The sequence below is a fragment of the Triturus cristatus genome, chromosome 7 (assembly GCF_964204655.1).
Source record: "Triturus cristatus chromosome 7, aTriCri1.1, whole genome shotgun sequence".
NCBI classification, from domain to species: Eukaryota; Metazoa; Chordata; class Amphibia; order Caudata; family Salamandridae; genus Triturus; species Triturus cristatus.
The window spans coordinates 1,060,201,974-1,060,221,837 of NC_140590.1; the positions used below are offsets into that span (position 1 = coordinate 1,060,201,974).

Genomic DNA, 19,864 nt, shown 5'->3' on the forward strand with positions numbered 1-19,864 from the left:
TTTAGGGCTTTTTCACTATACGGACATGTTTAACATTACATTTCTACATGTCTTACTTTTAAATACCATGCACTCTGCCCTGTCCTACAGAGGGGTGACTTAATAATACTTAAAAGGAAGAGTTATGCCTTTCAAAAGGGATTATTTTGACAGGTTGAATTTGCAGTTTAAACTTGCACATCTGTGCTGCATGTGGCAGGTCTGCAGTGTGGTTTGCCCTGTCAATGCAGTGAGTGGCACAATGGGTGATGCAGCCCACTGCTGACATTTATTTTGCAGGCTCTGTACAACATACTAGGGACTTAAAGGCAAGTTAAAAATGCCAATTAAGGGTGTAACAATTTCATCATATTGAATGGGGGAACACAGGCTCTTTACCACTGGCTAGCAGAGGTAAAATGCACAGTTCTACAGCAGCAAAAACAGGATTCAGAAAAAAAGGCAACACTCCCATATTGACCCTCAGAGGGCAGTTTTCCAGCACTCCTCCATGTACCTTTTCATCATATATTGAAAATACCACTTGCCTGCTGTGTACACAGCTGTTGCTTCTAGCTACTGGTGGTTGAATAAACGTGATCCTAAATTCAAATAAGTCTGCTTTAAATGATTCCGTACTCCATTCTAGCTCTTCTCAATTGTATATCTTTAAGTGCGGGAACTCCTCCTTGGCCAAAGAGAGTATTGATGCACAGGAGCAGCAGGGCTGGCTTGTTGTATTGGTAGCTGCACACTGCTGGGCAGGTGCTGCTGATGACAAAGTTCTACTCTGCTACACAGCTGAGCAGTGTTCTTCACTAATCAGGGTGGCTCAAGCACTGGGAGGCCTGTATCATGCAGAATCCAGCCTTGACCTGCGCATTCAATCACCCTGTAGTTAATGCCAAAGGGCCTTGTTGAGAAATAGACGCTAGGCAGCTAGTCCTGAACGGGAGTTGGGACACCAGCTCGATTCGGGGTGGCAGCGGCAGGGGGCCCGAAGTATTAAAATATAGTCTTGAATGTTGTGTGTCTCCATGAGTGTATGTGTGCTTAATGATGGCATTTCTTGGCAACTTGCAGGTATCCATTGCATGATGTTCACCCTTTGTAAAATATTGACATTGGTATAATGATGCAACTTGTGGGAGCCCGCAGCATTACAATCTCGCCTAATATTACGTTGGGCACGGCTTAATGAGGGCAAATGGAGGTTATTAAAGGCTTGATACCAGACCCTACAAAAAATAAAACCATGCCATAGTTGTGGTAGTTCGATTCAACATGTAGAGGAACCCATGGCATGATGCACAGTCCTGATAAGATGCCAATACTCGCATAGTGTTAGCAATTACTAGTAAATTGTTGCTACCCATTAGATGAATGTTCACATCCCTGCTATGATGCTTGCCTGTGCATGGTTGCAGTAATTTCTGCCCTATTGTAGCCAACCATCACATCAAGATACCTGTTCTTTGTTCAAAACAAACCCTTGCGTAATAGTTATTTCTTGCTATAGTGTGGATGTCCACTTCATGAGAGGGTGATAAGATACTACCTAGCTCTGCTATGCCTGAGCTTGCCAAATTAGTGTAGTGTATTTTTTCCAATTTCCCACCATGCTGTATCCACGGAGATTCTCAGTCATGACATGTTTGACAATTTATTTGGATAGAGCTGGAGGGAAATGAAATAAGAAGTGTAGGAGTCTATAAAAAATGAATAGTTCTATGTATAGTTTCATTTTCTGAACTGTATGCATCATTTAGGGCTTTTGAAACATTATTAGGAAAAAAACAGTACTAAAAAGCTCCTTTTTGCCACACTTCTCAAACCTATCTTGGGGTATGTGAGCATGCAACTGTCCCGGGTAGGGTCAGGCTTGCTTACATGGCAAATCATGAAAGTAATTAATTATTTCCCAAGTGAATTTCAGAAAGAATGTCTCTCTGCATATTTATTTGAAAATTGTGTTGTAGAAGGCATTATTTAGCCCAATTTTTTCAAAATGTTCGAATGAGGACCTACCCCCTTTTTGAACATCCGGAAGGAAGTTAAGCTTGCACGCTTCAGTCGCTTGCTGCAATTTGGGATAGGTAGTACATTCCACCACTTTCACAAATCGCTTACCACTGCTAAGGAACACAAAACAAATTACAATCAAATTAAATGTCCATCAGGTAGCCATTCCCTGGGCTATTATTCACATTTAAATGGCTGCATGTGAGAGAGGCAAACAAAAGGATGCAAGCTACTCTTGACATTTTGAGCTTGGGAACGGCCTCAATAAGGACTGGAGGGCTGAATAAAGAACTGTGTTTCTGGTAGAAGAACGGTGGTGATCCCCTATCAACAGGCTGTGCCCTCAAAAGAACCGACTTCACAAGCCAGTGACTTGCTCGTTGTCATTTTTCACTCCTCCAGTCAAAAATGTTTTTATTGTTTGTGGATAATTTAAATGCATGCACGTAGCTAACTTTCTCAAAAAATGTCTTCCTCTGATCTTATAGGTCAGAATGTTATATCCTACTTTACACTGTAATTTTGTGCGTTTTCTTTAGGGATCGAATGTATGCACCCTACATGCAAGAACAGTATCAAGAAATGCTGAAAGTTGCTAATGAGCTGGCACGCCTCCAAGTTTCATATGATGAATATCTCTGCATGAAAGCCTTGATGCTCCTCTGTACAAGTAGGTGGATGTTTGTTTATTATTTATTCAGTTGCCTATCATGCAAGCAGTAATGTGTGTATTGTTTCTTCTGTTATAGAGACACAACGTTGAAAAAAATATTTTATTGTACACGAAAAGCAAAGCCATTTAATTACACTTGATTTAAATGGGTGGCTCATCAGGACATTTCCGAAGTAATGCAATGGCCACTGTCCCTGTAGCTCAAGATTAGAGTTCCTACATCACAATTCCATAAAAAACAGTAGCCGACCATCATATCGCCATTGCTCGATACTCTGAAGAAAAATCACTGAAGAAACCACACTCAAATCATGTCTCGTATTGGGTTTGTCGTATCAGGCTCTGCCTATCTGTAGTTAAGTTTGCAGGTCTGTGAAAACACAAAGTAAGAGGCATTGGCCACCTTTAGGGGAAACAGCCTGCCACGTCCAATGGCATTGTTGCTCTCTGGCACTGGATTCCCCTTGGCTATCTCACTAGATAAGCATAATATATGTATACTGTATCCTTCTCATCAAGCAACCGATTAATGATGAGATGTCTGTGTTAGAGTTATCTTAACTACACATATTTACTGAAATACCACTCTTATTTCATATTCCCCAGTTTTGCTGAATAATCTGGAATTGCAAGTGATATGGAAACGAATACATGCTTGATTTTACCTATACTGCAGGCTCAGATAATATTCAGAGAGTTCCTTGTACTACCATAGGTTCGTCTCAGAGTTTGGGATCTGACACTGACATTAGTTTTTGTGACCTTTTTTTTAAATACTACAAGCCTCCTACTCGTCTCGTTATCTCCAAGTTTAAAGGGAGCTCAATCTCACTTGTCCTTTCCCATTTGGCTCCCAATACTTACAGCTTTAGCAGGCTTCAAACCCTCGGGACAGAGTGCAAGAAAAACCAACCACATGCATACAACCATGTTGCCAACCACGTGAATTAAAACTGGAAATCGTATTCATACTGCAACTCGCCAGAACGGCTGGAGCAAGTATTGTTAGCATTTACCCTGCTGGAAGTTGTAGTTTTACATGTTTTTCTTCCTTCCTAGAGTATCAGTTAGTACCTCCCTTCACGCCATTGCCTTTATCCTTCTTGCTTTGCACGGGATGGTGCCTATCCACGTTTTTTTCTCTCTGCTTTTTTAATAGAGAAAAATAGTACATAGACACAAGAGGATACATTTCAATACAAATAGATATCCTGAATACTTCGAAGAGTCCTCATAGCTTATATAGCAGTAGAGTAAAAGGAAAACGCAAAAAAAGTTAGAATTATATATAAAAGTGTATCATTTATATTTTATTGACTACCAAGTCAACTGGCCTACCAACATTAGGGCTCCATATCTGTCTGAGCTGCTTTTTTTGGGGATTACAGACATCTTTAAAACACATGAATAGAAAGTTGTGACCACCAATGAAAAGATGTTGTAGCATCTGGGTATAACCATGACCCAGCAATAGAAAGTCAATATCATAAAGTAGACAATACCAGAATATTCTGAATATACTGTTATGGACAAAACAAAATATAACAGATTCAGTAGTAGGAGCAACTAGGACCTCGGTTAATTTAGAAATTTCACAACATACCTATTTCCAACAATGTATTTTATGACCTGTGAGAAAGATATGTATTGTGTAAGCTGTCAAAAAGCCACACCGAAAGCCAATTGAACTTTTGTGAGGCCTCACTCAAAAAATCTTTTAAATGTAAAATATGTTTCTTGAATTACTTTGTAATGATGTGTTTTAATCCTGAGATATTTAAACATTGATAGTGTATCTTATAGTGCCTGTATTAACATCCTTACTAATCTTGCCCGACCATCTAAGAGTGAAGGGTGTGTGATCATCTCGTTGACCCTTTCATCATTAATTTATATGAGACTGCAATTGAACCTTCCTTGTTAGGGCCCCTGAATAACTGGATCATAAGTCTACTAAACAAATTTAAATTATTAGCACGTTGTTATGTAAAATATTGTCACATCGGAATATATTTAAAAATTGCTTTATGGAGAATAGAATGACTGGAGACTAAGGGGCTCATTAGTTTGGCGTACGGACTTTGTCCGCCCGCCATAGGCCTGGGAAATGGGACCGCCCGCTATGTATGCTGCGGTCCCGCATTAGGCATTAAGATGCCCCCGCCATACTGGCGGGCGCATCCCGCATTCCTGACATTGCGGCGGGCGGTGCTTTCAGCAGCACCCTCCGCAATGTCAGAAATGCATGTTGCGCATTTGCATGCACAACGTGGCAGGCACCGCGCGGTGCCTGCCACCTTGTGCATGCAAATGCAGGGGGATACCAAAGGTACCCCCCAACACCCTGGGGGCCCGCAACGAGCCCCCAAATAAAAAAACGCATGCCTTTCCATGGCGGAGTCTCTGCTATGGAAAGACACATCTCTGCCATTAGAGTAATATGGATGGCGGTATCTGCAAGGTACCGCCGCCATATTGCTGTGCTTTTCCGCCTGGTAGGCAATCGGGCGGATTCCCTACTGGTGGAAAACAGGCGGGGGAAATGGGTTGCGGGCGGTGACTTTTTGCGGGCGGATCGCCACCGCCAATGCGGACGGTGGCGATCCGCCCGCTATAGTAATCACCCCCTAAGACTTCGAACGAGTGGGTATGTTCTGTTGCACATTAGCCCACCATCTGCAGACTTGAGTTGGTCCACTGTGTCGTAAAAAGTCATGCGAGAATACAGGAATGCTTGGGTTGCTCCATAAGCCTGTGTATTCAGATATACTGTGGATAGAAAGCCTATTGGTAAAGTTGGTCCAAACAGCCGTAAAAATTATAGTGTATTAAAATGTGTACGCTTTAAAGTAAGCAGGATCAAAAAAGCCAGATTGGCGAAAAGTACTTGAATATAATGGATGAAGATACCAGTGACCACTTACAGAAAGAGCTAGTAGTAATCGGTGTGCAAGCTGCCCAAAAATAAAACCTGATCATCTGAAGCACCACCCACACTTGTCGAAATCGAATTGTCCAGCTTGAGCATTTATACTACCCAAGAAACTTGCTACATATACTCTCCACTCCGTTAAATAAGATGGAGGGTAAGTGTAAAGGTGTTGCTCTAAAGCAGTTACAAAATAGTGGCAACATGGTAATTTTGATGAAATTACATCATCCTATGAAACTACTGTAACCTTGTCTGTTTTTTCAAGCAGTCCTTTGTCCTGTTATTAGAAACTCGTAGTTTAATATGATTACCAAATCTACACTCAACGATATTTGAATCCTAACTACAGAGCTGAATCAGAATATCTTTTATCCTCATATAATTTAGGTCTATTGAATATTATCTGATTCATGCTAGAAAAAGTAAGATGGCAGTGGTACTAACAAAATGCTAGCACATCCACTGACGGGTTATGGTGAGTACATAAAACACAGTAATAACGTGTGCTACAATAGTTAAACACTACGCCACCCAAGTAGTGTACATAAATATAGAGTAGAAACACTACAATATATTGACAAATATAAACACAAAATCCAGAGCACTACACAAATGTTATTTTTTTTGTCTGATAATGTAGCAGATCCAACATTTAATTTTGAGTATAAATCACAACTTTTGTTGACACGCATGTCAGTATCAGATGACCGCAATCAGCCGACAAGTGTTTTGTTGAGAAGACAACTTTTTCAAGCCCGATGATTTAAAAAAACACTTGTTACACATAAGTTTTGAGCCTTTGAAACATATTGTAAAACGCAAGCTGGGAGAAACATATTGTATCTTGTTTAGGAAGCTAGCTCACACATATAAGAAACATCAACTTATAATTACACAATCAAATTTTATCAAAACAATTGTATATTAAATCACAATGTAGAAATCACCTAAAAGAATCAAAGCAAAGGGTAACGAAAGAGGCGAATAGCCAAAAACTAAAAACACCAACCAATCGAAGAAAGTGTGACGTTATTCTAACAAGCTCATGAAATTAAAACGAGTGATACCACCAAATTATTTGTCAACAGATACAAAGGAGAAAGAAGCAAAAACAAGCGAGAAAACACCTCTCTGTACATTGGATTGTGCTGAGAAATAAATGTGACTACCTCATAAATATTCTGTTGTCAGAAGCAGTAATCTTGAAGACCAACATTCAGTAGTAATTCAGAGTAAAGGGTCCTTGGAGCCCCAAGGACATCGACTGTTCAAGACAATTAAGTCTTCATTATATAAATGACCTTTAACTCAATTAATGCTGCAATGTCAGAAATGAGTGTATTTATTGAAACACAAAAGTAATGTGTCACATTTATGTCAGAAAAACGTAAGTGAAACCAATCTCGAACATATAAAAAAGCTTTTTTAAGCAGTCAAAATCAGTATCATCTCATGGGTGTATTAAGATATCCATATAACCGTACCACGACCAATTATCCCGGTGAGGTCTATATGTAATCTAATTAAAGCACCAACATTTGATTTTAAAATGTGAGCATGTGTGACATGCTCCTAGGGTTATAGGCATTGGATTAAGCCCTTAAACAAAGATTGAGAACCTGGTCAATCACTAGCCAAACCAGTAGGTAGGCTAGTGATAAAGGTAAGATGTGTAAACATGTCAGTTGTGAAAACTAGATTAAAATAATTCTATACGTACCTCTAAGAATAGTTGCTTATTTCACAAAATTGCAGTAAACAGATAGTATCCAAGGCTAAATTTGGCCCAAAATAGCAGTGTATTTCCCAAAAGTTCAGTAGATATTCAAATAATATCGAGGGCTAAAGTCGACTCAAAACGGCGTTACGTGCCTGTAAAGCATAGGCCAAAACCTAAGTTACAGAATAATGAAATCACAAAAGCCTACCTATGTCCATGTCACCCCACCCAAAACACAGCACAATCTGAACTAGGAGCCAAGTAACTCACCCGTTGTGACCGCTGTATGCTCTTAGTGTGTGCGCTGTTCTAATGATTCCCACAACTTCAACTATTTAAAGACAAGATGTGGCGTGACATAGAAAGCGGTCAGTATTAGACGAAATGGCCCAGGCTTGCATTTTACAATATGTAAATATGATAGTAGTAGTACTCTCGTGGTTCCTGTCTTACCTTAAGGACCGCCCTCAAAGGGTCTTTCTCCAACCCCATCAATCTGAACCTAAGCCACTATTGTGCTGAGTGCCTCAGGGCTCTACCTTGAGTCCATTGCTTTTTAACACTTATCTGGAGCCACTTTTCACTTTCATAGTATCTTGGGAAATGAAGGCAGTTACCTATGCGGACGACACCCAGCTGGTGTTCTCTTTTAAGGATCACTCTACAGTTTCATTTGCTAGATTTAAGGGGTGTCTGGAGGACATCTCGAGCTGGATGAATAATAACTGCTTAAAACTTAAAGTGGACAAGTCGGGGGTCTTGTTCTTCGGCCAGGCATTCCCTTCCCCCGCAGGACTATGGTGACCAGCAGAAATGGAATTGCCACTATTATCGGCAAACACAGCTAGGAACCTGGGCCTCAAATGGGATACTGACCTTTCTTTTTCAGCCCAAGTCAGTCATATATCATCTTCATGTTTCGGGAGCCCGAGAAGCTTAAGGAAATGTTTGCACCTATTGCCGGAGGAAAGTAGAAGGGTCATAGTCCACGCTACTGTGACATCTCGGCTGGACTATGCAAACAGTCTGTACCTGGGGTTGCCTTCTTACCTGATCAATAGATTACAGATGGTACAGAATGCGGCAGCGAGTTTAATATGTCGGGTCCCGTTCCGTCACCACATCTCTCCCCACATCAGACAATTTCACTGGCTCACTGTAGCTAAAAGGTTAGAGTTAAAGTCCCTGACTCTGGCCTTTCGTGTCTTGCACAACAGCGGCCCTGGGTATCTCGGGCGTAGGCCCTGCCTACATCAACAAAAACGCACTCTGAGATCCAACTCCCAGCACCTGCTTTGTGTACCTCGCTATGTGAAGTCCCGAATGGGAGGTAGATCCTTCACAGTTGGGATGGCCAGACTGTGGAACTCCCTGCCCTCCCACATGCGCTTGATCAAGTCACAAACGTGAGTTCACGAAGACCTTGAAGACATAGCTTTACAGTCAAGGCTAGCGCCTCTGTTGGACCTTCTTCCTCACCTGCATTGATTGTGAAGCACTGGGACACCTCTGCTTGAATTAGCTGATGCGCTTTATAAATGCTATTATTATTATTATAATGTTTTAAAGAGTCAAGACTTATGTGTAACAAGTGTTTTTTAAATCATTAGCCTTGTATAATTTGTCTTCTCGACGAAACACGTCAGCTGATTCTTGTCATCTAATACTGACCTGCGTGTCAACAAAAGTTGTGATTTATGCTCAAAATGAAATGTTGGATCTGCTACATTGTCAGACCAAAAAACATTTGTGTAGTGCTCTAGATTTTGTGTTAAAATTATCTGAGTCATAGCTATATTTAATTTCTAACCTGAAATCGGGCAATAGAGGATGAGGCACATCAATTTAGCTCTAACAGCTTGTTCTGGATAAGGGAAGAAAACAAATATATCATCCAAAGAAGCTGCAATGCTAATGGCAGCCATGTTCAACGTCAATGGTAAAAGGGAAAACTGTTCGAGGTGTCTCAAAATGGATTGTAAAAACTGAGCAAATAACATTTCTATTATCCGGGATTTATATAGCACATAGCTACCCAAAGGGCCTCCCAGCACTAGTATTGGCGTCTGCTCTGGTAGAGAATGTCTAAACATCCATAAAATAGGTGGATTTTCAATAGTTTCCTAAAGATAGTTTGACTTCTCCTGCCTGATATGGAAAGGTAGCTTGTTCCAAAGCCTGGGAGCAAGAAATGTAAAGGAGCATTCGCCTCCTCTTACCCTCTTGATCTTAGAAACCAAAAGAAGGTTCTGACTCTCAGAATGGAAAGTGTGTTTGGAGACGTAATGGGTCATCAGATGTTGAATGGGCTGAGGTCCCTTTTTGTGTACAGCCCAATGGACTAAACAGAGAGACTTAAACGGTATTCTCTTCTGAATTGGCAACCATTGAAACACAACCAACCAAGGCAGGGGCTGCTGACGTGCGCTTGGGAATGTTAAAAAGTGTCTGTGCTTTTTAAAACCATTGTTTTAAAAATTCTTTAGTTTAGGATTTTGAAGTGCATGCAGTCTTTAAAAATCTTAAATTTAGCCTGTCCCTGCCAATAGAACTTAGAGCCCAGCTCTTGATTTACAGCAGTCAAGCGTCGAAGCTGCAGCGCCTGTGGCTTTGCAATCTTCTGAGCGAACAAAAAAGGAAGGTTTGCACCGTTGCCTGGATTATTAGAAGGCGTCCCCCAATAAAGCACTTGCCTAAAAATGAAATTGCCATTATTGAATAGTATGGCTATAGGAAGGTGATGGCTTTCTTCTGTTTTAGATTAACGATCGGAAAATGCTAAACCCTTTTCAAGACTGAGAAATGACTGTAGAAACAGACAAACAATGAAACCCTTTGGGCCATCCTCTTGTGAATTCCTAGACTGTTCCGTCTCATTCTGTTCTCCAGCTCTTCCATTTTTCATGAAACTTTCTTAGCAGTTTTATCATGTTCTGCCCCCGACAGTCTATATTCTGTGTCGCATTTTCTAAATTATGTCAGTTGTTCTATTTCCAAGATTCTGGAACTTAACATGAGAATTTGTTTAGCCATTTTAAGTATATCGATTTGGGTTGCAAAGTAGGATGTTTTCAATGTGGTACAGTCTTTTTTAATATTTTCCGAATTACGTGCACGAAGAAGATTGTAGATCGATGATAGCATGGGGTAAGATTGTGAATTTTGACCACTTAGTCCATAAATATCAATAGGATTTGGGGTGATTAAAACTGAAGTGTCAGTCAAATTATCAGACGAGAGATTCCACTGAAGCTGTTGTAGTAGATATTGAGATTCTCTACCTTCGGCCATTTGGCTAATGAGTTCTTTTCTCATTTTGTCCACTTGATATGTATCGCCCCCATGTCAGTATTTACATCAGAACGTGAATTACTGAGCAGGTCAAATTCCACGTCTGAATAACCGGGCAGCAAGGAGAAAAACTGCCATTTCCAAACTCATTGCACCGAAGTTGGAAGTAATAGTATGGTTCAGGATCCCTTCACCTGCTTCACACGTGCTTTTCTTGGTTAATCACAGGCCTATGCTCTAGTGTAGGTATTTTTGTACTGGTAACACTGCTAGTAGTGCATATTATAGCACTAGTAACATTGAACGTGTTAGTAAAGTGTTGTTGAAAATTAGAGTCCTGATAAAGACTGAGATCATTGGTGCTTTCAGACAAAACATTAACTTTTAAATTTTCATTGACTCACCCAATATAAAAACGTTACTTGTCAACCAATTATGCTTTACAATTTTCTATCAAGAAAGGATATAAAAGTTATATGTGCAAGCACTGTAAAAGTTGATTGTGGCACAATTTGATCTATTGCCTCTAAGCATTTCTCTTTGAGATGTTATTGACTCTACAAAATGAAAATGCACACATTGTGAGAGACCTTATTGTGTGCTGCATGAGTGGATAAGGAGTTCTTTGGTGGTATACCAAATTCAACTTGTCATAGGATTTTAAAGCCCTCTGGGTCAGTTTGTGAGCATTATGTTTCAGTACATGTCATGCGATCAGCCTGATGAAAGCCTCTCGTAACGTCTTCATTTGCCGGCCAACAGTCTGCGTGCAATGGTTCTCCAAAAATAGCTCCAGAGTAATCCAAGCTTCCATGAAAAGTTCCCGGCACCTTGGATTACTTAGCTGTCACAAATGCCTGAGTATTTTTCTTCTGTTCATCTATTCGGAATGTGAAATTCAGTCAGTAGATAAGGAGATTCGTGGTTGGTATACATCTTTGATTTCCATAACGTTTTCGCACTACATTTACTCTTAACATGTTTCTGTGCATGCAGGGCCTAATATACATGATCGGGAGCAAGGCCCAAGATAGATCTGTAAATTGGAATAACTATGGGTGCAACGCACCAGGAGGAGAAAGCATCACCATTTTGACCCCGTTCAGCAATTTAAGAACAGTTAGTGGCGTGATCATTGCATCATATTGCTGAATTGAAATTTGAGTGTGCTGGACTGCAGAGCTGAGTAAGTTTAGCACCTCTGTTATTCAGCAGGGTTAAGTGTTAATAATAGTAATCAGTTTATGAGCTATCACACAAAAAATAAATACTTCGATTGCAAGGTTTAGGCAATAGCCCGTGGCCTTTTTAAGGTACAATACATTCTCTGTGTTTTTTGACCATTAGAGAGTGTTGGAAGGGTAGAAATTTCAGCTCCCTGCAATTTTTTTTTCAACCGTTAAAATACTTTCTGATTGAAATCATTCTATTAAGTGCTGTTGGCTGTGACTTTCCCCGCTCCTGCTACATTGTTTAGAGATGCATCTCTTGCAATGCGTGCAAAGGTTACTAGGGGTTTAAAGACCGAGCACTTCAATACAGATCTGAAACTGCATGTGATGACCATTGTTTTCAAATGTCCTGCCTGACCTACATTGATGGGCAGGAGCTCCTGTTTGTAATAAAACGAAAAAGATTGTAGGCGTAGACAGGGAGTGGCTAAATACGTGTTTTATTGTTGGAAGAACAGATTAAAAACACAAATTCACTTTAACCATATTTTCAAAGTGCTGGCTGAGGCCTTGCATCTTCCCTTATATTTAATCAACAAAGATGTGGTAGGTGCGCTGTACCTAACAGAATAATATTGCCACCTATTTTCTTTTTAACCCCTTCGCCGCGGCAGGAATTCCGCCGCGGCGCTGGGGGGGGGTTTGGGGGCAGCGCGGTGGCGCTGTGCTTGTGACGGAACCGCTCCGTCACGAGCCACAGTTGAGCTGTGCTCATGACGGAGTGGTTCCGTCACGTCTCCGCCCACTGCGCTAATCGTCTGCACAGGCGGGGAATTAGCGCCGCGTGGGCGGAGCGGCGGCCAACGGCTGCAGCATGACGGAACCACTCCGTCATGAGCACAGCGCAACCGTGGCTCATGACGGAGTGGTTCCGTCATGAGCAGGGAAGGGGTTAAATGTTTTATTTATCCAGTCAGTCACAGACCCATAACAACAATTCATGATTCGAATATGAAGAGTGGAAAACAAAAGAAAAGTGGTGTACAAATATATTCTTCGGCCTATCAACACAAATATTGAAAGTTATATGTCTAGTTATCCGTGTCCATTTCTTCACCTTATGCTTTCATTGTAGTGTGTATAGATTATTGTCTGCCCCCCATATTTGTATACATTTCTGGATAGCACCTATTCTAGGGAATAAAGTTTTTCCCTTTCTTTTGTGTTTCTCATTTTAGCTTCCCATTCATTGAAAATAAGTGCAATAGAGGTTGCACTGTAATTATTTGCTCATGAGCTTGTTTGTGTAAAAAGTAACTATCTCACTCTAAGTGTATGCAAATTAGATTATTTAGTATGTCAGGAGGACCGCACCATTCTGTAGTTTGCATTTTCAGTAGCCCGTGAAACCTCTGAATATTAAATAATAACGCAGGAAAGAGAAACATCCAGGTTAACCCCTTTTAAATAAGAACAGAGCCTTTAGAATGCCTTTTACATTTTGGCTTTATTAATCACTTCAATTTTCTTTGACGTAGTTCTGTTAAAGTGCAACTTTCAATGCTGTGGTGTTAAACTTGCTTCCGACCTTGTTTTACATTGTTTACTAACACTGCTAAATCTCACTATCATGTTGTTAAACTTAGGATGATAAAAAGCAAACCTCCTGATTTATCCCAGTCCATTTTCAGTGTCCCACTGCCAAGACATCATTCCTAGAATGTGTTTTCACTAGGATTTCCAAGAGAGGATCTCCGGCTTCCTATCAATGCGACTGGATGGGGATGGTTTTGCATTTCTTTAGAGGCGACTTGCACACCATTAACCTTGAGAAGGGATACTGGAAAACTTCCTTGTCCAATATTTCTTCCAAAACTTTGATACCTGGTCCGGTTGTTACATCATTCACACACTGGAATTCCGGCCATCTAGAGAACATATCCATCTAAAGATGTACTTTTTTCTCAATTTCACCTCACCTGCAATAGGATCAACATTTTTACTACCAAGGACAGTCCGACATGTTCTCTAGATGGTTGGGAGTCCAGTGTCTTGTGAGGTAATAACCAGAACTGTTGTTAATGAAAGAAAGGTCCCTCATGTTACTTAGAAAATATATTATCCAGGATAGAGCGGTGCCATTGATGCTTATTTTAGCAAGCCTTACCATTAATATGTTATGATTAATGGTGTCAAATGTAGCTTAACGGTGCAATAGTATGAGGGCTCCTGGGCCTCTGTCATTCATGATGTGGCATAAATCCACCACCACTTCAGTGCTATGACCTGGCCTAAACCCTGCTTGAGGAGTCTAGTAAAGGAGTCTAGTAAATTACTGGGTTCTGTATACTGCTGAATTTAGGAAAAGACTGTTCAAGAATTCTATTTTTATAAAAGGAAGGATGGTGGGTATTTCTATAGCACTGATATAGCCAAAATGCAGCTGAGCAATGTAAGCAAGATGATTGATAAGAGAGGAAGCTGGTTTGTGAACTGCTAACGCATTGTGATATAGTATTCTTTAACCCCTTCCATGCGCATGACGGAACCACGCCGTCATGAGCCATGGGCGGCGTGTGCTCATGTCGGCGTGGTTCCGTCATGCTGTGGCCGCTCCGCCCACGTGGCACTGATGCAACCTGTGCGGGCGAAATAACGAGTGGGCGGAGTCGTTACTGAACCACGCCGTCATGAGCACTGCTCGCCCGTGACTCATGACCGTGTGGTTCCGTCACGAGCATGGTGGCGCCGCACTCACCCTGCACCCCCCCCCCAGCACCGCGGCAGAATTAGCGCCGCGGCGAAGGAGTTAAAGGGGTGAGTCTTCAAGCATTTTCTAAATTCGAGCAGCGTTGGGTCAGTGCTGATGGATAAGGGGATGTTGTTTCAGATCCAGGCTGCACAAATGGAAAAGTCCTGCTTCATGTTTTTCTTGGTTTTTTTTACACTTCTTAGCTGTCTGTTGGTGCTCTGGTTGCCAAGAACCACCATAGAGGGTGAGCTTGTCTGTAAGATAAGCGGGAGTGCTGATCGTGATGGCTTTGTAAATGATGCTGCTGGTTCGAAAATGGTACAAAGATTATTGGATTGGAGGGATTTAAGCAAAACATTTTTGATAGGGGCTGCATCTCCGTCTCTTTTACAAGGCAGGCACTACGTCTTAGACAGCTATTAAAAATAAATTAGATTATTTTCCAGATTTATAGCTAGTTGTTACATATATTTGGCAGGGCAAATTTCTAAATGGGAACCAGTGGACGACTTTGTAATATCAGTTCAGTTAGATTGTCTACTGAAATTGGAACAAATTTGTCAAAATAAATTTTTGGCGAGTCCAGAGGGGAAGAGGTGCAGTAAAGTCAGAAAAAAATATCCCGTCCGTTTTTTTTTTTCCTTTATTTTCAGTTAGGGGCTTTTGGTAGATGAGTTAAAAAACAGTTTTGTGTGGCACGCTTAACCTTGTTACGGTAATCTTTAGATGTTATTTTAAATCTATTATTTAACCCATGTTATAGGTTTTGCACCCTTGTTCAGCTTGAGTGAGCTCGATTTTGCAACTTGCCAGATCTTCAGTAAACCAACAGTTGTCTTTCCTGCCTCTTTTGAATGTGCGGGGACTCTCAAGAGCTCGAAGTATAAAGTTTTAAAGCTTTTTATGAAGGTGTCAGACGCCAATTCAGCACACTGAGAGACCATTCATTTCACGAATCTGACATCCGGTGGTTTTAAATCCATGTTATGTAATGTATGACTCGCAATGATGCACCATCATGAAGTACAACTTCAATTAGAGCAAAATGATTTAGATTTATTATTTTTAACTGGCACTGGGTATAAAATTATTCATCCCGATCGGAAGGCTATACCTGGGGAAGGAGTTGCAAGGATTGATCACCACCATCATTGATGGTTGATCATTTGCTCATGATTTGAAAATTTTGTTTTGACAGTAGCTTCGATGAGGGGTGTTGTTTAGGGTGGAGGGGTGATGAAATAAATGCATTCTTGGCTCTGTAGCTGCGTGTGGGGGTCTATAGTCGGGTCTGCTAGGTTTGTGTTGTTCTTTCACACTTTTTTAGTCTGCAAATTTGAGATTAACATCCCCTGAATCTCACTGTCTAAGCCACAGACGTGCTGGAAATCCCCAGGTTTGAGCTCTGTAGTGATTCAGCCCAGAAGAGAAGTGATCACTATTGGTCTTTGAGGGCTAAAATATACGAGGCATTAAGATACCCACATGTGATATATAATTTGAAAGTAGATACCCAGTCAGTAGCTATCTTTTGAAAGTCTTATGTGGTTCTAGCCCTTGTGAACCAAAGGTGTAAACTGCTAAAACTATACCGGATGGCTAACACAGATGTTTTCTATGAAAGAAGAGATTAAGGGGCCCATTACGATGGCGGGTGGAGAAAGTTCCCCCACCACCGTAACGGTAAACTGAACCGACCGCTGTGTTGGTCCCGCTGTGCCCATTAGGATGCGCCCACCACCCTGGCAGTCGCATCCCGCATATTTAACATTGTGGCGGGCGGTGCTGTAAGCAGCACCCGCCACAATGTCAGATATGCATTTTGTGTATTGGCATGCACAACGTGACAGGCACTGCGCGGAGCCTGCCACCTTGTGCATGCCAATGAATGGGGGTACCATAGGTACCCCCCAAGTGTAGCCCCCACCCCTGGGGGCCCACAACGGGCCCCTACAATCAAAGACCGCATGCCTTTCCATGGCGGCATCGCTGCCATGGAAAGGCCAAAATCCCCATACATCATAATATGGCGGGCGGTGCCTGCTAGGCACCACCACCATATTATGGCCCAGGACCGCACGGCAGGCAATCGCAACGATTGCCTGCCTTTGGAATTGCTGCAGACGGTCTTTCCGTGTGCCGCTGTCCCCCCACCATTGTAATGCGGCGGGGGTAAATGGCGGGCGGGGAAAGTTGTCAGGCGGATCCGGTGGCGATCTGCCCGACATCGTAATGGCCCCCTAAGTTGCATTATGGAAAAATTAATCATGGGACACCTTTCAAAAGTGTAATTTGCCTATTGTTTCATAATTGGCTGAGGGTGGCTATTGCCTAGAAGAAAAGTATATTTTGATTTTTACTAGGTTTTTGTTTCAGGTACTTACACTTCCTAGGTTCTCAGAGTAACATTTTATGGTAATTCTTTTACCCTATACTTCGAGGTTCTTACATTAAATGGAAGCTATGCATTATCCTATTGATCACAGGTTCTCACCACACAACAGAAGCTTGTGCATATCTCCTTAGCTCATAGGTTCTCACCACATTATTGAGAGTATGTACCTGTGTTGTGTTTACAGGCTCTCCCCACAGAAAGTGAGTTTGTGCAGATCTCTATCATGGAAGCTTGATGAAGCTTTCAGACAGCTTTCTTGTCTTCATAGCTGGAGACCAAGGATGCCTGGAAGAAGAGCCTGTAGGATTTTCCCTTTCTGTGTTTAACATAAACAAGACAAATGGTAGTGTGTTAAAGCACATAAGTAGCTTATGAGGTTAGCATTGAATCTAAAACACAATTTCTGACCTTGATAGTACAAAATAGTATAAAAGAGGCTATCTCGCTCCCTTCCCACACATTATTCGCTCATGCGGACTCAGCGAATCCACATGAATAAGGCGAGTAATGAAAATGCTCACTATTTTTGGAAATCTTGCCTTTTTGTAAAGAGACAGTTTCTTGCAGTGCAGGTGGCTGCCTTTGATTCAGCGCAATATGCAGACAGTTTGGGTGACCGACCTTGAAAGCAGGAATCAAGCGAATGCGCATGCTCCTGTTATTTATTTGTGCATGCTCAAGTTAGAAATCGAGCTTCAATACCTTTGTTCCTGCTATGCATAGAAGCAACGATCCCACTTGTACAAGCTCTGGTTTCTGCCTAATCTCACTGGATTAAGGGGATAATTACAGCCAGGCCAATTATTACAACAATAATACATAGTCTTACACAATTACAGCAAGACCTTGCTAGATTGTCAGAGGCATTTGGCTTTCCTCTAGTAGCGTAGGGATAGCTTGCGATGTATATTGGGCTTCGCATGAAGGATTTGGATTTGATATCTGCTAATGGCTTTTTGAAGTGTGTAACCACTACTTTGGCACAGGCGGAATTCCAGCGACTTTCTGGGCAATCCTAGTAGAACATCGTGGAACTATTAATCGATCGTGAGAGAAAAAGGGCTTAAATACAGCAGAATAAAAAAAGCGCTGTTACTACACACCTTTTCTTCATCTTACCCTAGAAAGCCTACATTTTCTGGCCTGTTTATAATGCCCTTTATCCCAAATTGCCGTCATGGTTTAAATATAAGGGGAAAAGTTTAAAGCCCCACTGCCCTTTTGCCTCTTGTTGCCCCCATAAACACATTTTCACCAACTACAAATGACGCTAGGAGTGTACACTATTGCAGTCATACAAGTGGAAACAAATACATTTAAGCACAGGAATAGAACTTGGAAGGACCTGTGTTTCCAATTGGTTGTCCTGGTAGTACTGGCAGAAACTAGTTTTCTAAAATCAGAAAGATCGCTTAAAAATATTTTGTGCCTCTGAGTTGTATTGGACTGTGGTCTGGGATAGTTGGCCTCCAGATGCCATATCATTCCAAGAAAATATTACGTATGTAGATATTAATACTCTTTATTTTTTTTTTGTGTGTTTTTTTTTTATTAAGCACAGACAGGAAGTCAGTTTAGGTTAACAAACATCATAAAACAACCTATTAGCTCAAGGAACAATCAGTTCATACCAGCAGGGACGTTACAAAATAAGAAGTAGATACCTAACCAAAATAGTAAATCCACATCAAGTAACCAAGAGAGCACAGAAAACTGACATTTAGTAACAGGAAAGACAGGTCAAGTTAACATATCGGATGCTAGCAACGATCCCCACTTTAACCAAGGTATCTGTCAAATAGGTTTTTGAGTGTGAACAGACAGGAGGACATGCAAAAGATTGGTGGGATGGAGTTCCAGAGAATGCCTGTCTCTTGCACCATTCTTGCTTGAAAGTAAGAGGTTCGAGCTGGAGACTCAACATTTCTTGATCCTCATTCAGCTGCAGAGACTTAGGGCATTATAATGAGTTCGGCATTCCATAGGACTGCCGAATCTGTGGTGGCTGTCCAACCACCGCCAGACTGTGGGACTGCACACATTATTAGGATTGCGTTGGTCCGACCACCACGAGACCACCGGTATCAAGGATCTGGCTGGGCCGGCAGTCTGCAACCGGCTGTAATATGCTGGCGGTGGCGCTGGTGGCACAGCCGAGCACATTACGAGTTGCATTTTCGTCACCCTTTTCATGGCGGGGATCCATCATGAAAAGGATGGCAGAAAGGGATTTGGGCCAGGGGGGCACCTGTATTTGCACCCCCACTTCTTGCACAGGGTGGCATGTATGCCACACCATGCAGGGAGGTGCAGTTGGCGGTCTGACTGCGGCGGTCTGCATTATACGCTCTTCTATGAGCCTTGCACACCGCTGCAACACCAGACCAGGATTTAACTCCCGATCTTGCCCGGCAGTCGCACCACAGGTTTGGCAGTCCTACAGCGAACGGTGGAGGACCGGTGCTGCTCTATGACTACGCAACTTGTAATAAGGTCCTTCGTTTTCCATGAAGTAGAAGGGTGTGGTGTTATGGAGGACTTTGAGTAATTCAGGCAGTCTTAAATTGGGCTCTTGCGTCGATGGAAATCCATTGCAGGGTGTGAATAATCCGAGCAATGTGGTTGCATTTCCTATAGCCTGTCACAAAATGGGCAGCTGTATGGAGCACTGCTCTCAAAGGAGATAAATGCACTTCAGGGTGACTAGAGAAGAGTGAGATACCATAATCTACTTTGGAAACAGCCATTGCTGAACTATAGGCTTGCTCGGGAATGAACCTCCTGAGGCCTCAGAGCCGTCTTAGCAGGTAGTGTGTGCTTTTGACTATGGCTGATATGTGCTGCTCTGGGGCTAGTTGCTGGAAAGATTTCAGTCACTCTTGGGTAGGGAGGATGGACAGTTTTTTGAGGAGATTAGTAGACATTCAG

General features: G+C 41.8%; 1 protein-coding gene across 3 annotated transcripts in view; it reads left to right on the forward strand.

Annotated features, from left to right (window-relative positions):
• The window catches only part of NR3C1 (nuclear receptor subfamily 3 group C member 1), a 514,836-nt gene that overhangs the window by 483,736 nt on the left and 11,236 nt on the right, over positions 1-19,864 (forward strand). For all 3 annotated transcript variants that reach the window (XM_085618126.1, XM_085618127.1, XM_085618125.1), the window contains exon 7: positions 2,541-2,671. In XM_085618126.1, the coding sequence (XP_085474252.1) occupies positions 2,541-2,671 (131 nt within the window). The remainder of the gene's footprint in view (positions 1-2,540; positions 2,672-19,864) is intronic.